This window comes from Hemiscyllium ocellatum, chromosome 11 (assembly GCF_020745735.1).
Source record: "Hemiscyllium ocellatum isolate sHemOce1 chromosome 11, sHemOce1.pat.X.cur, whole genome shotgun sequence".
NCBI classification, from domain to species: domain Eukaryota; kingdom Metazoa; phylum Chordata; class Chondrichthyes; order Orectolobiformes; family Hemiscylliidae; genus Hemiscyllium; species Hemiscyllium ocellatum.
The window spans coordinates 94064176-94081827 of record NC_083411.1 but is presented as its reverse complement, the minus strand read 5'-3'; the positions used below and the strand labels follow the sequence as shown (position 1 = coordinate 94081827).

At 38.8% G+C, this 17652-nt stretch overlaps 1 protein-coding gene across 2 annotated transcripts in view; it reads right to left on the bottom strand.

Moving 5' to 3' along the window:
* The window catches only part of ocrl (OCRL inositol polyphosphate-5-phosphatase), a 119147-nt gene that overhangs the window by 19053 nt on the left and 82442 nt on the right, over positions 1-17652 (bottom strand). For both annotated transcript variants that reach the window (XM_060832724.1, XM_060832726.1), the window contains 4 exons: positions 13512-13677; positions 9448-9683; positions 4238-4357; positions 2926-3010 (listed from right to left, as the gene is read on the bottom strand). In XM_060832724.1, the coding sequence (XP_060688707.1) occupies positions 2926-3010; positions 4238-4357; positions 9448-9683; positions 13512-13677 (607 nt within the window). The remainder of the gene's footprint in view (positions 1-2925; positions 3011-4237; positions 4358-9447; positions 9684-13511; positions 13678-17652) is intronic.

Genomic DNA, 17652 nt, shown 5'->3' with positions numbered 1-17652 from the left:
ATGGCAGAGGTTCCTCTAGGAGATGTAAACTAGACTGTGTATCTGGTACAATTTTCTCAGCTGCAAGTAGTAGCCAATTCAAAGAATATCGTCAGGATTTTCCTGCTACGGAGGAAAGTGAACAGTTCCTAGAGCACGATTTATGCCCTTTCTTGAATAACATTGTTATATTCCTTAAGTCAAGTGGGGGAGGGAGCAGTTCTTTCTCTATTCAAATCTGTGGCAAATTACCCATCAATTGCTTCATAGGGTACTGGTAGATAGCCTGAAAAGCAGCAGCTGCTACTCTGGACTGAGGAGGTGTTCTTCAGAGAGCAAGCAAGTGAAACAAAGTATTTCCAATAACTTTAAGGAAGCTATTAAATTGCAGTAGTCATTTACATTATCAATTTCATAAATTTTAATAAGCACTTAAACAAACATTAACATTTTAAAAAGATAGCTTCCCTTGAATGCAATATAAACAAACTCATCAACATATAACGATCATTTGATTTGTTTGACTGAATTGATTTATTTATTTTCACAAATATCCACTCTCCAGCACCATCTTAAAACACAGAAAAATAAACCAAAACAGAATATAAAGGCAGAAGCATAAAGAAGCAGCGTTCAACTTTAATATCCTTCTTATTAAGTGTTCTGCTATGGGCATGGTGGTCGGGATAGAGACCCTACATCGCCACAGTTTGGAACTGAAGTCGCCACTTGCGGGCGCCATCTCAGCACTGAGAGTCCTAACTGGACCCTGCCAATGTTGATGCCACCAATGCTTCTGGGTACCGCACTGGCCCAAACTCCACTTCACTGCTGCCTTGAGTCCACTTCGCACCCACCTTGCCAATGCAGCTGCTGCTGCAAGGTCTTGGAGGCCCAAACTCACCTCCAACATAGCAGCTGAGAATCTGGACTACGACTGTCTTATCAGTGCACAATCCCCCTGTAACCCAAATTCTTTCTCACCCTGAACATGATTCCGGGCTAGGCCCACTCAAGTCCATGCATCTCCCTCAATTATGTACTGTAACCCACTACATTAGAGGGTCACTTACATTTTCTAGATGGTTTGAAGATAAATACTGTGGATGTCGGAAGGGATTTTGCATGGGGGAGGAAGAGGAGGAGGTGGAGTTTACCTGCATTGGTCTTTAAAATATCATGATCAGATGCAGAAACAAAATCAAGAAAGCTAACGGAATGCTGAACCTTTTATAGCTAGAGGACTGGAGTACAAGATTGCAAAATTATGCTGTTATTGTTAAAAAAAACCTTAGTTAGACCACACTTGAAGTACTGAGATCTCGACATCACATCTTAGGAAGGATTATCTGACATTAGAGGGAGTACAGTGTAGGTTTACAAATGTGATATCTGGACTTCAGCAATGAACGTATGAGGAGACATTATACAAATTAGGCCAGTTGTCTCCAGAATGTATAAGGTTAAAGGGCAATCTGACTGAAGTCTTTAAGTATTAACAGGAAAAGACAGGGTAGATAAAATAAACTACTTCCACTGGTTTGGGATCTTAGGACTAAAGGGTAATGTCCAAGAGTTAGGGCCAGACTGTTGAAGAGACATGTTAGGAAGTATTTCTGCACAGTGGGTGGCAAAGGCTTGGAACTCTCTTCCGTTAGAAGAGAGAAGAATAGCCTACTCTTGGCCCTATGTTCAAGTGAAAAAAAGAACCTAAAATCAACATGGTCATTTCATTAAAAAAAATAATTTCACAGTTTGACTGGTCTTAGCATTAAAGCAATTTTAATCAAATGCGCCCTTAAGGAGCACTGATAAAACTCAATGGGAATAGGGTCAACCTCCACTTCCTAGGGACATTCGTATTGGACTCGAAACTATTTCTCCCAACAGATGCTCCCTGACCTGAATTTCTTCAGTAATTTCTGTTCTATTTGGCAATCCTCTGCTGGTTGCAGACAAACCAAGTATGAAAGATATAGGCGTATTTGTTAGTGGTTATTCCCCTCAGAGTCAGAACATTGAAGCAGCTGTTCAGGAGCTCCTGCAGCAATGACCTTCCTCCCATCAGAAATAGGGATTCTTGCTGAAGATTGCAGAATGTACACACTATTTGGGACATTTCAAAATACTGAAGCAGTTTATGTCAACAATATGTAGCAAGACTGGACAACATTCAGGCTCAAGCTGATCAGCAGAAAGTAATAGTTTAACTACACAGTGTAAGGAAATGATCATCTCCAATAATAGAATCTAGCCACCTCCACATTGCATTCAACAGCATTACTATAACTGAATCCTTCATTATCAAAATTTGTGCTACTACTGTCAACAAATTGCACTGATCAGTGTCTTCAAGAGTAGACCTGAGAATAAGAATATTGAAATGAGCAATTCACCTCCTGACTGCCAATTACCTTATAGATGATGGACAGGTTAAGTTAGGAGCATTACTTATACTCTTCACTGGCCTGCATGGGGTTCCAAAAGCACTTAAATGCTGAACATCATCCAGGACAAAGCAGTCAATTTGACTAACATGCCATCTATCACCTTTCACATTTACTCCCTCTCCCAACAACACGCAATGGCAACAATGCATACCAGCTACGATCTGGAACTCACGAAGTCTCTTTTGACAATACCTTCAAAATCTCCAACATCTTGAAACAAAAGCAGATGTACTATATGCACCTCCCCACCAACCCAACATCGTGACTTGGAACTATACTGTTGTTTCTTCACTGTCATTGGAAACTCTTCCTTAGTAGGTGCGTGGGAATTCCTACATCCGATGGATAGCAACAGCTGAAAGACAGCTCAGTGACACCTTCATAGTGATACCCAAAATTAGGGATGAGAAACAAATGCTACCTTGCTTGCATTACCTACATCCCATGAAATTAAATACAACTTGATACTCGCTCCTTGTTGCACTGTAAAGGATACGAATAGTTTGTGGAATGCTCATGTCCAAGCAGTCAAAAATCTGTTGAAGTTCTTCCTGTGTACCAGGTGTCTGGAACAAATCCTCCTGTCAAGACAGCGAAAGGTTAATAAAATCCCTTCTAGGTTTTTGAATCTTTTGCACTGATGAAAATTCACAGTTCTAATTCTCCTACTTTGTTTCATATACAATGGTGAATAAGTGAGAGAATTTATTTCGAGAAATGCAAAAAAAAAGTGAGTTGTGCAATTGAAATTTTAAGTTCAGACTTCATGTCTCATTGCTTTAGGCTACCTACAATTATCAACAGATAATAAATAAACCATGCTTAAAAAAGGCTCCAGTGAGCATATTGAGGCATTAAGCATATGGTTTGAAGGTTTCAGGTACTTCTTATGAAAGGAGAGAACTGTATGGAGAATGAGGGGGTTGAAAAGAATTAGTATGCATTTCTGTTTAATTTCATAAAATCCCTAAAGTGGGGAAGCAGGCCATTTGGCCCATCGAGTCCATAGCAATCCTCTGAAGAGCACCCCACCCAGACCCACCCCAATATTCTTGCATTTACCATGGTTAATCCACCTGACCTGCACATCCCTGGATACTATGGGCAATTTAGTACGACCAATTTGCTGAACCTTTGGACTGTGGAAGGAAATGTGATCACCCAGAGGAAACCCATGCAGACACACAGCAAGAATATCCAAACCCCACACACAGATGGTCGCCCAAAGCGGGAATCAAACATGGGTCCCTGGCGCTGTCACGCAGAAGTGCTAACCTCTGAGCCACCTTGCTGCTCCTTACTGTTTCCTTATTTATCGTGAGTCCTGAAGTTGTGCAAATTGAGACAAGGTCAGGCTTCATAGTGATGATTTTTGTGGTCTTTGCACTACTGCTTTAAACCCTTACATTATGAATAGCCAGAATATCGAATCATACCCCAGCAATGGTCAACATCTTCAGGCAAGGCAGGGTGATAATGAAAAACATTTAAGAGAAAATGACTGTGGATTGTGAAAACTCAGTGCCAAGCTGTAGTAGGTAGACAAACTTAATCAGTTATGTAAAAATGCTACAGCATTATCCTTATTTTTGCAAAATTGTAATTGCTCAGACAGAACTCATTTCATTAACCAGAATCAGGATGTAATTAATTGGTTTTACTTGATTACAAATATTCAACTACAAGATCATAAGATTTTGTCTGTAATCATATGCCTCATCTGCAATATGCTTTCTTTTGACAAATGATGAATGAGTCACATGAATGATAGCTTATAGGCAGAAGAAATGAAAATTAACTGCATGTACCTGTTGACTTGCATTTTTAAAGAGATGATCCACCAACAACCAAATTTCTTTCGGAATCTGCAGAGGTCTATTGTCAGTTCCTGCATTATCCACTGAGACAAGTTCTAAACGAGATTTCTCCTATTAAACAGAATATTTAAACAGTTCAGGGTCACTTGCTATAAAAGAGACAAATCACTTACTGTGCAATTTCTGCTCATTCAAATCAGAGCAGGAACCAAGCTATGCATAATTAAAATGTACAACAGTTCTTTTCTGTATTTTTAATCATTATTTATAACTAATATTGTTCATCATGAAGCTCAACTAGTTATTAATTTTAGAAATCAAGCACATAAATTTAATTTCCTCCCCAGAAAAATTCACACAGAATTCTACGTGATAACAGTGTTCTGTGATTGAATACTGTATTCAGAAATCATGTTAGTCCTCTAATATCAGTAAAGGGCTATGACCTGACCTCTGACAAAAATCCTCACTTTTTTTAAATACATGAATGAATGGAAAAAAACATTTCATTTCTTTGCACCATATGAAAACATACTGCAGTGGTGATGACTTTGCACCAACTTTCTTTCTGGTCCTATCAGTAATGTTTTATGAATAATGCACAGATTTCCATTATGAATAGCTGGGTGACTACTCAAAGGTCAAGGCCTCAAACGGAGTTGTAGGAAGGCAATAAATGCAGAAGTGCTAACAAGAGGAGGAGTCACAAAATCTACCCAGGGAAAGAACTGTAGAATTGCTAGAAAAAAAGTGTGGGCTCAAACTGTTAGTGGCAGGAATGCATGATTCAGTTATCTTTCGTTTGGCTAATTACATAAAATCAGGCATGACATCATGAAATTAACAACGTTCCAGATTTCACAGCATAGTTGCACAGTATGTCTTAAAGAGATAAAATTGATTAAAGCTTATTCAATTTTCAGCTTGTAATTTAGGAAAAGTAGTAGAATTAATTTGGATTTTACTCAAATATGTAAAATTCATAGTAAAATTAATCAATGTATTGTTGGGAAATTAGTTAAAAAAGACATTTATATGGTTGAAAAGTATGCATTCTTCCAGGCTTTATATTAATACATTTCCTGTGTGTAAGTGCATTGTGGTAGGGGTCTTAATAGAGATGTAGAGCAGGAAAAGCAGCATGCATTTTTTGGAAACTGGTAGAAATAATCTGAATAATGATAAATGGAAAAGTTGGGATTTTAAAGAAGAGAAATTGCAATAGCAAAAGGAAAATATCAGGAAAAAAGGGTAGCGAAGATTGCATATTTTTGCCAAATATGCAAAATATTCAATTAAAACACTGTTTAGTAACAAACCAATGCGACTGCTTTTACCCAAGAGAACCAATAGATCTCATTTCCTTGTACTGAAACTTGATTTTTGTCCAGTATTTTCGATAGCATTAAAGCCACAGGTACGCAAGCAAGTTTTTCAACTCCCGGTTCAATATTCCTTACAACATAACAATCTGTTACTACTTCATTCAACTGCTGGTGTTGACTTTAAGTCAGAATTCAAATAGAGCTAAATTATAGCAAGATACACAAGATTTAGCACTGAAACAGCCTTTTTATGTTTGCAATTTATAAATGAACTGGATATTGGAATACAGAATAAAATTTCAAAATTTGTCAATGGCATCAAGCCTGGAAGAATGGGAAAACAGTGAAGATGGTACAAATCGAATGCAACAGAAACAGGTGACAAATGGCAATCAGAATTTAATACTGAAAGTACTGCTTTTTGGCAGAAGGGAGAGTGAGGGTTATGGGTTACAGCAAGAGAATGGAACTAATTGCATTGCTCCATGGTGAGCAGGCAGTGATTTAAACAGGTCAAATGGTCATCTATTTCACGCCATTGATTTTTATTATGATTTAAATTCTGCAAATTTCTACACTTGGTGGAGCGTATGTATATATTTTCTGAGAGAGTTTTGCAATTGTGCACGAAGAATCCCAGGAGTAAAAATGCCTCTATGAACGCTAACAGATCATTTGGGTTCAAGTGCATATGGATATTTCAGACCATGAATTAGTTCTAGTATGTGTAGGTAGCAAAATCAAACCATAAAGATGTTAGCTGATAACACTGCCATTCCTGAAACTGATAACTTACTCAACCTACCTTGAAATTCTGAAGATGTCAATGCTATATTTTACAAAATCATAAGGAATGTATTGTTACGTTCTATCTGGCCCATTACGCACCTGTGGGTCATTCAGTAAGCACTGGTAGATTGTGTATTCACTAGAAATTCTCCAGAAATGTATTCTGACAGGTTTTAGTAGCAACCCTTTTAATTTTATATTAAAGTCATGGTCTGGGTTAAGGTCATGGTCTGGGTTAAAGACTCCTGTTTTAATATCCAAGATCACAAGTTTGTGTCAGTTAGCTGATTTCAGCTAGATCATGAGTTGGGACACTACAATTGTCTCAATGTCCAATGGGCTATAGTGGAGTGGGGGGAAAAGTATCAGTTACTTCTCAGTGATTCCTGTGCATATATAGATTAAGAATACGACTTGACCAGTCTGAGGTGTCCTCCAAAATCAAATAGCCTGTTAACAGATATTCAGTAGGTTTAGGGATGAATGGTTATGTCATTGAGATATGAACACCCACGCAGCCACTAAACAGGAGGAGAAAACCTCCAGTCTCTTTACAGCATGTCATTAAGGGATAAGGACCAGAGGGTAGTATATATACTTAGGCCAGAGATCAGCCATTAAATGGCACAAGAGATTGAGTGGCCTATTCTTATGTTACTGATATAATTATTCAGTGGTTACTTAAGAAGTCAGTTAGCTTAGTTGATGGACAGCTGGTTTGTGATGCACAGTGATGCCAATAATGCAGTACAAGTTCTGTACCGGCTGAGGTTATCATAAAGTTTCGTCCTAATCAATCTCTGTCCTCACCTTAGACATGATGCTCCTTAGATTAAACAACCGCCAATCTCTTCCTAATGAGAGAGTATTGTCACAGTCCTAAAAGGTTACAGTGACTTTAGTTAAACCAACAGAAAAGGTGTAATTCCTTCATTGGCGTTTCTGATTGAACAAAGTTATCTTGTTGGAAAACGCCAAAAGTTAAATATTGGCTTCAAACCTGATGGCTTTAGAAATTTCAGAAATATTTAGAAGGTATTAGATGTAGTCAACCAGTAAAAGTCTAAGACTTCCAAATGTACCATTACCTTATGTAAAATGCTGTCATCATCCTGAACAGGCAGAAGAAATAGAAAGAAAAAAGGTATCAGCCAGAGAAAGCTTTCTCCAAAAGATCATATGCACAGATTACAGAACGGAGATAAATGCAGCGATAACTACTCCATTCCCTTGGAGTGTTGTTTACAATTGTCAAAATGGAAAACCTTTATAAAACCTTATTTCAGAAATGAACTGAAGTACAACATAACAATTACGAAATGAGAGAATTTTGAAATTGAAAACGGAGTGGATAAAAGAGCCAAGTCAGGTGGAGGACGAGATGATTCAAGATAAAACTCTCTTTATTCAGTTCCAAAAGTCATAATTTAACTATAATCTCAGAGTACTCCTAATTGCCTTGGCGTAGCATTTCCCACCATTCAAGATTTGTCCAAATTTGTCCAAATATCTTTGACTATTTTTAAAAAACTAAATCATAGTGAGGGCAATAAATGTTAAACTGCAAAGTTTAAAATGTTGGTTATAGACAGTTCACCCAAACTGTTCTTGTCATAAGTTTTATTTCTAGCTCAAACACTACAAATGCCACCACACTGGTTACATGCTCCCATACCTATATTGCCAACTCTCATCCCATTAGCCCTCAATTACATACAACCATTACTAGGCCTCTAGTTCCATTTAGGTCTCACACATCTATACCAGAGCCTACTAGATGATAACAATGAACACCAGAAAATGGAACATCCTTCATTTAAAAGCAAGCAAATTCAAATCAGACAAAACACAAAAATCAGCAGAAATCTTTTTACAATATACCTCACCCTAGTCTCAGAGGTTCATTCCCTATTATAGGAACGTAACGTTTCCCACTTTCTCACACCAGCGGGAGTGGGCTTACCATTTTAGAAAGTTTTGTGCTGCAGGTCTATATTTCCCAAAATGATTCTCATACAGTGCCTTTACAAGTAGATGCAAAAGACATTCAATTCTATTCGTCTGGCTAGATTTGAATTCAGACACGAAAAGCCAGACTTTAAACCAAATAAAGACTTGAATCAAAGTTAAAAAATCATTGCTAAGATAATTCAACAATTGGCAATTGACAAACTGAGATGACTGTTACTGTAATGGTTACAGGTGTACCCAGCAGAAAGAAAAAGTGCTGAGGGACAATAGTGGCACAATCATAGTACACATATTTATGGGAGATGCATCATCTTTTACTCACAGAATAAACAATATAAATAAAAAGCACCAACTAAACATCTTTCCCACATAAACATCATTTTCTTGCTCTCAAATACATTTCTCCATAATTGTAATCTCGACTACTGATCCCCCTGCTGTTAGGCACACAACACACATAAGCACAACGCATAATTCGCGCAAATGATATTTTCAACTTGCAGAGTTACTATTTTCAGAACAACAACCATAATCAATGTTTACATTTTCTACAGCATCCTCCAAGTGCATTTTCATTGTGGTTCTCTAATCTCTATAGATACACAATATTAGGTAACCAAATGGACAAAAACACCATTTCCTCAACCAGAACTGAAGTTCAATCATGATTTGTTCACAACAACCAAAAGCGCAGCCATTTGGTAGTGCTGCTGATGGAAACATCCCGTTACTTTAAGGAAAATGACATATTAAGAAATTAAATATTTCAATAAATAAAACCACAGTGACACAATGAGAGTATGCTACCATCAGCAACATTTCTCTATGATAACAAAGACTTGATATTTAAAAAAAAAAGTTTAGTTATCATTGTTGATTGAAGGGGAAAAAGAAAAGCAGGACTACAGAAACACAGCATTAAAGTGGGCACAATGAGCAAGAAGACTTTGTTCAATGCTGCATGATTCTCTGGAAACAAAATTTAATTTTCGTCTCTGTTTAAATTGGAGGGGGAGGTGGGAGTATTGTGGGGAAAAAGGACTTGAAAAGGGCAGTGTCCAAAATTTTATAAAATATTAATCATGTAGATCTTTTAACATGAATTCAATTTCTTACCAGGTCTATAAGCTTGGTGATGGGCACTTCTCTTATTGGCTTCTTCATTCGACACAATGATTCAAGTGATGTACCAAAGCAGCTTGGCAGGTAGTTACCACCAATAGTAAGGAAGTAATCTTTTCCCCGATCCAGATGCAAAACCAAGATGTCCTCAATCTTATCCTCAGCTGAATTTAATAATGTCACAGTATCCTTACTAACATAAACTTCAAGTGATATATCCACAGATTCATCTGAAATAGAACATTCAGAAGCACTCAAACGTTACTTAAAAGAGATGTTTAGATGAACTCACAGCAATTTGCATTGACGTAGTACTTTCAAAATAAAGCTGCTAAGGGCTTGACAATTGACATGAGTAGTCGAAAAACTGTGGACTAAGAAATTAGAAAAGATGATTGAGCTCATTTGAAAAACAAAAATGCATGCATGTAGATTTAATTTTTTATTTAATCCATATTATCACTGATACACTGTAAATTGGATCTTTTTATATTTGATAGTGATCCCTTACCGCTACAGTTTCGGTCACCTATTGGGTGAGCATTGCATTTGGTAAGGAAACTGGAGGGCCTTGTGTTACTGCACACAATGCAACCACAAGTACAGAATATTTCACATTGTCATACACAGTTGATCCTACAACTGCCCCATGGTTGCACTTTCTATTGGCATCCGAATAATTCGAGGGTATCAACATTCACATGGCAGTTCACTGGTTTCCTCCATAGCCATTGGGAATGCATGGGTTCTTGGGTTTCACAGATACAAAATGTATTTGTTTGAATACTAGTTTCAATTGAATGCTAGTTTGGGGTAAACTCTTGCCAGAGATTTTGATGGTGTCATCATTCCGTTGCAGCTTTTGTGTATTCGTTCCATCAGCATTTCTGATACATTTAATTTGTGGCCTTACCTTTTTATATAAATTCTTATGACACAGGTTGCTAGGTCTGAAGTGCTCAACATTTTGTTTGCCATATAATCTCCTATACAAAAAAAACTAAATGATCCTTTACTATACAAGCAAATTTGTACTTCATATCTCAGATGCTGGGGATTTGGTGAGTTAATGGAATCTTCACTTTCCCTAAAAAAATTTATAATTAATGCAAACAATTAAGATTTATCTACAACAATTTAAATTGAGAACCAGAGACCTAATCAGGAATATACTAACTGTGTTGTGAAACAGCAGTAGTTACTTAAATAAGGAAACTAGTATGAACTTATTCTGGCAACTGTGGCTCAGCTAATTCTTTAATTTCAAATAGAAATATAGCATCTCAGCGCGATTTTGTTACAGAGCACAGACTAAACAAAGTACCAGAACTTCCGTGAGTTGAGGTAATTTTATATATAAGCAAAATTATATGTTTTGCAAATTATTAACATTTAGCATTTAACTGAAAGCTACTACTTCAATTTAGAGGCAAGGAGCCTAAGTAGGGGTACGCGACTATTTGCTGCGGAACAGCTGTCGTTAATTTAATTAAGGAAATATTTTCAATTGTTTGTTTTGCTGTAACTGGGGCCCAACTAATTTTTTAGTTTCAAAGCATGTTAACATAACATCTCAATGTGATTTTACACAGGAATGCTGGGAATTTGGCGAGTTGAGAAAATAAGGCAACGAGAGGAATGTGGTGATTTTTTTAAAAACAAAAACCTTTTCACCTTATGGCTTGCTCCTGAGCAGAGCCGTGACAAAGTTCCTTGAGATTTGCAATTGCTGTTAAGTGGGATTGTGGGAACTGTCGAGAATATCAGATGAACATCAAGGTGCACAAAATACTGGGAGAAACAGCACTTTGACACTTGAAGATTAGAGCTGAGTATTAAGTTATTGGGTGGAATTGAAATAAGGAAGCAATTAAACATTCTAAATTACACTGCAAGGAAGAAGAGGAGAAGGGGTTGATTAGAGCATTGTAATAATACTGGAGAAAGAGAATACTCCAGAAGTTTCAAGTAAAAAAACAATTTAGCTCGTAGAGATCAAAAGGGTAAAAGTGCATAGTTTGGTTTGGTTTATAGGACACTAACTGGTGGGAAGGTTGCAGAGGAACAAACCTGCAAAGAAATCAGAACTGTGCAAATGTTATAGAGTAGCCACAATTGGGAACTTCAGTTATCTGAATGTAGACAGGGATAATGGGAGTGCAAAGGGCAGAAAGGGGCAAGTGTTTCTATAGTGTGTTCATGAGAATTCGCGATAACAGTATAGGTCCAGGTAAGGAGAAAGGACAGTACTTGACCTTTTTGGAAATGAGATGGGCCAGGTAGATCAAGTTACTAAGGGAATGGTTTGGTCACAGTGATCATATCATAGATTTAGGATGATGGTGGACAAGGAATGATCCAGAATAAAAGTAATTAAAAAGTAAGAGCTGATTTAGATGGGACAAGAAAAGAGTAAAAGTTTGGGCAAAGTCAAGATACATGAAAGGGAAAAGATATGGACAATCAAATGCAGAACACCTTGGACTTAAAAAGGAGATAGTAGATAGAAGATAAAAAAAGTGTGCTTAAGAAAGGTAGAAAATACAGTTGACAGTCAGGCTGACTATAGAAAGTCTAGAATGGAGGTGGAGTAGCAAAAGGGCAGATTATTGACTAATGTATTAAATGAATGCTTTGCATCTGTCTTTACAAAGGACAGAGATGCTAACAAAAGTCGTAGTGACATAGAAAGAATGTCAGTCATTAGAAGGGCTCAAAATTAACAAGCAGGGGGTCCTGGTTAACTGCGTGTGCTCGCAGTCGAGAAGGTACCAAGGCCTGACGAGATGTATCCAAAGATACCTAAGAAATTGAATCTGGAAATTGAGGAATTGGCCACGATGTTTAGTCTTGCTTAGACTCAGGTGAAATGCCAGAGGACTGGAGAATTGCAGATTTCACACCCTTATTCAAAAGAAGTTTGTAAGGCTGAGTTGAACAATTACAGACCAGCCATCTTAACTTTTGTGGCAGGGGAAACATCTGGAAAAAATTTGGGATAATCACTTGAAAAATAGAACACAGTCATGAGCAAAGCAAAGGCGTGAATATCACGTTCATAGCCATCACCAAGGCATTCAATACTGAGTAGAGGACCACTATGGAAAATCCTTGAAAGACTTGGAGTGTCTTCCCAGGTTCCTGGCCTCTGTGAAGCAGCTTTTAATCTTAACATTGACATACAGATAGAGTTATAGATACAGGGTGGCAACCTTTTCTGAAAAGGTAATTTGGAGTACTGTACTGTCTGTTAGGGATCACAAAAAGGAAACGCAGAAGATAACTAGATTTTAACTTATGAATTTTACTTCTAATTAACATAACAACTTATATTTATGTAGCATTACTAAAGTGCAGAAATTTAAAAGATCAACTCAAAATCTGTCACTAATGCGTGTGTCAGGTCTTGCATACCTTCATGGCGACTTAAAGAACTATTAATTAAGCAGGAAAAGTCATAGGCTGAAAAGAACATGAATTCATTATATTATAACCAAAATTTTACAGTGACTTGTAGAATTAAAGTGCGTAACCAGCAGTCCACAACCTGAAGAAATATCAGAGATTTAAATATAATACTTGATACTTTGTTCTCTCCAAGACCCTCTTCTATTTCTTAACAGCACCATGGTGGTGCTAATGGCGCTGAAAGTGAAAAAGCTGTCAGTTGGCAAGACATACAATTTGGCGATTTCTGTTTTTCTCCAAAGGTTAACATTAAAATATTAAAGCAGAAGAGAAAAATGCAGGGTTACAAAAAAGAACACAGAAGTGAGACTGAAATTAGAGAACACTTTCAAATGAACCTACAGAAACACGATGGTCCTGCAGTCTTCTATGCTGTGATACAAATGTTATGATTAAGACTTAGTGAAAAAAATGGTTAGACTGAAACTGGGAATAAATTCCTTTTGAACTCTAAACGATACCCATGATTTAGCCTTAAGGACTAAATGTAAAACTATTTCTAGGTTCAAATAAAACATGGACTATAAGAACCTGTGATAGCACCATATTATTGAACTACTACACTTTAAAAATATTCTTACTTTACTTACTCGGCTCAAGGTAGCCTTCACAAGGTTCTGCTCGCAGCCATTGTTTGCTGTAATGACTGTCATTTAGTTTAGGAATGAAGGAGAAATGACATGGCACTTGCCCATCATTGGTTATCTGAAACTTTTCCCTTTTCAGCTGTCGGAACTTAACATCCTCAAAGGTAAACTGGAATTAAGAAAATAAAATAAAATAATGAAGAAAACAGGAGTGTCTTATTTATTCTTTTATTCCGTTTATTTCAAAAACAATGCCAACATTACTCATGTTAAAATTTTAAAAATAGAGTTACAGGCTACTTTATCCTTTCATAGGATGTGGGCATTGCTGGGAAGGCAAATATTTGTTGCCTATTTCTAATTGCTCTCAAATTGAGTGGCTTCATAATCCATTTCAGAAGCCGGTTAAGTATATATAGAACATAGAACATAGAACATAGAAGGATACAGCGCAGTACAGGCCCTTCGGCCCTCGATGTTGCGCCGACCGAATCCTACCTAACCTATACTAGCCCAATAACTTCCAAATGCCTATCCAATGCCCGCTTAAATGACCATAAAGAAGGAGAGTTCACCACTGATACGGGCAGGGCATTCCATGAACTCACAACCCGCTGTGTGAAGAATCTACCCCTAACATCTGTCCTATACCTACCACCCCTTAATTTAAAGCTATGTCCCCTAGTAACACCTGACTCCATTAGCGGTAAAAGGTTCTTAGTATCTACCCTATCTAAACCCCTAATCATCTTATACACTTCTATCAGATCTCCCCTAAACCTTCTCTTCTCCAATGAGAACAGCCCCAAGTGCCTCAGCCTTTCCTCATAAGATTTTCCTACCATTCCAGGCAACATCCTGGTAAACCTCCTCTGCACTCGTTCTAAAGCTTCCACATCCTTCCTATAGTATGGCGACCAAAACTGCACACAATACTCCAGATGAGGCCTCACCAGAGTCTTATACAACTGCAACATGACCTCAGGACTCCGGAACTCAATTCCTCTGCCAATAAAGCCCAGTACACCATATGCCTTCCTCACAGCACTATTTACCAGGGTGGCAACTTTCAGAGATCTGTGTACATGGACACCAAGATCCCTCTGCTCATCCACACTACCAAGTAGCCTACCATTAGCCCAGTAATCCATCATCTTGTTATTCCTACCAAAGTGAACGACTTCGCACTTAGCTACACTGAATTCCATTTGCCACATTTCCACCCAGCTCTGCAACTTATCTATATCCCGCTGTAACCTACCACTTCCTTCCTCACTATCCACAACTCCACCGACTTTTGTGTCATCCGCAAACTTGCTTACCCAGCTTTCAAGTCCTTCCTCTAGATCATTTATAAAGATAACAAAAAGCAATGGTCCCAAAACAGATCCTTGTGGTACACCGCTAGTAACTGCGCTCCAAGATGAACATAATCCATCAACTACTACCCTCTGTCTCCTTCCAGCCAGCCAATTCCTAATCCAACCCTCTAATGTATCCTCAATGCCATACCTCCGTAGTTTTAGCATTAGCCTACCATGGGGAACCTTATCGAACGCCTTACTAAAATCCATATACACAACATCTACTGCTTTACCCTCGTCCACTTCCTTAGTCACCTTCTCAAAGAACTCAATAAGGTTTGTGAGGCACGACCTGCCCTTCACAAAACCATGCTGGCTATCCCTGATCACGTTATTCCTACCCAGATGTTCATAAATCTTATCCCTTACCATTCTCTCTAAGACTTTGCCCACCACTGAAGTCAGACTCACTGGCCTATAGTTACTAGGGCTATCCCTACTCCCTTTCTTGAACAATGGGACCACATTCGCTATCCTCCAGTCCTCTGGTACTATTCCCGTTGACAATGACGACATAAAAATCCAGGCCAATGGCTCTGCTATCTCCTCCCTAGCTTCCCATAGGATCCTGGGGTAAATGCCATCAGGCCCAGGAGACTTATCTATATTCATCCTTTCCAATATTCCCAAAACCTCTTCCCTGCATATTTCCAGGGCATCCATTCTAATTATTTGTGATTCCATATTCACATCAGCAACAGTGTCCTGTTCCTGAGTGAATACTGATGAAAAGTACTGATTTAATGTCTCTCCAATCTCCTCCGCCTCCACACACAACTTCCCACTACTATCCTTGACTGGACCGATACCTACCCTAGTCATCCTTTTATTCTTGACATACCTATGGAAAGCCTTTGGGTTTTCCCTAATCCTACCAGCTAAAGACTTTTCATGTCCCCTTCTCGCTTCTCTTAGCTCCCTCTTTAGCTCCTTCCTGGCTACCTTATAACTCTCAATCGCCCCTACTGAACCTTCACGCCTCATCTTTACATATGCCGCCTTCTTCCCTTTCACAAGGGACTCCAATTCCTTACTAAACCACGGCTGCCTCACAAGGCCCTTTACACCATGCCTGACTGGTACATACCTATCGAGGACACGCAGTAGCTGCTCCTTGAACAATCCCCACATCTCATTAGTGTTCTTCTCTTGAAGCCTGTTTTTCCAATCCACACATCCTAAGTCATGCCTCACTGCATCATAATTTCCCTGCCCCCAGCTATAACTCTTGCCCTGCGGCACACGATTATCCCTCTCCATCACTAAAGTAAAAGTCACCGAGTTGTGGTCACTGTCCCCGAAGTGCTCACCTACCTCCAAGTCCAACACCTGGCCTGGTTCATTAACTAGAACCAAATCCAATATAGCCTCCCCTCTTGTTGGCCTGTCGACATATTGTGTCAGGAAACCATCCTGCACACATTGTACAAACACCGACCCATCTAATGAACTCGAGCTATAGCTCTCCCAGTCAATATCTGGGAAGTTAAAGTCCCCCATAACAACCACCCTGCTACCTTCACTCTTTTCCTGAATCATCCTCGCAATATTATCCTCTACTTCTCTAGGACTATTAGGAGGCCTGTAGAAAACACCTAACAGGATGACCTCACCTTTCCTATTTCTAACCTCAGCCCAAACTACCTCAGATGGCAAGTCCTCTTCCATCGTCCATTCCACTGCTGTGATACTATCTTTGACAAGTAATGCCACGCCTCCCCCTTTTTTACCCCCATGTCTGATCCTACTAAAACATTTGAACCCTGGAACGTGCAACAGCCATTCTTGTCCCTGTTCTACCCACGTCTCTGTAATGGCCACAACATCGAAGTCCCAGGTACCAACCCACGCTGCAAGTTCACCTACCTTATTCCTTATACTTCTGACATTGAAGTATACACACTTCAATCCACCCTTCTGGTTACAGGCACCCTCCTTAGAGATCACTGCATTATTCCTAACCTCCCTACACTCAAGGTCCTGTACCCTAAAGCTACAGTCCTGGTTCCCATGCCCCCGCGGAGTTAGTTTAAACCCTCCCAAAGAGCACTAGCAAACCTCCCCCCAAGGATACTGGTGCCCCTCAGGTTCAGGTGTAGCCCATCCTTTTTATAGAGGTCCCACCTTCCCCAGGAAGGACCCCAGTTGTCCAGAAACCGGAATCCCTCCCTCCTGCACCATCCCTGTAGCCACGCATTTAACTGCTCTCTCTCCCTATTCCTCGACTCTCTATCACGTGGCACGGGTAACAAACCAGAGACTACAACTCTGTTTGTTCTAACTCTGAGCTTCCAACCTAGCTCCCTGAAAGCCTGTCTGACATCCTCACCCTTCTTCCTACCTATATTGTATCATCCACAATGCTGTGGGTCTAGAGTCAGGTGTAGGCTAGGTAAATGGGATAGATTTATTTCTACCCCTAAAGGAGATCGCTGGTGAACAATTGTGTTTGATTAAAATAGTTAATTATTTTAATTATTAAAACAAGCTTTACATTACGTTTATTAACTGAATTTAAATTCCAACAGCTGCTATAGCAGAATTTGAATCCATATCCCTAAAGCAAAGTCTAGGCCTACAGAATACTAACCAGTGACATTACAATTGTGCCTCATCCTCTCAAGATTCTGAAATAACTGACCTGTATCTGTTAACATCAATGACCTAGTGCGTTAACATTGCCACTTCCATAAAGCTCAAAGGTTTAACCAGATTAACAGCCTGCAAAGCATGGCCAGCTCCTACATGGAATATGAAAATTTATCTATTCCACAAGATAA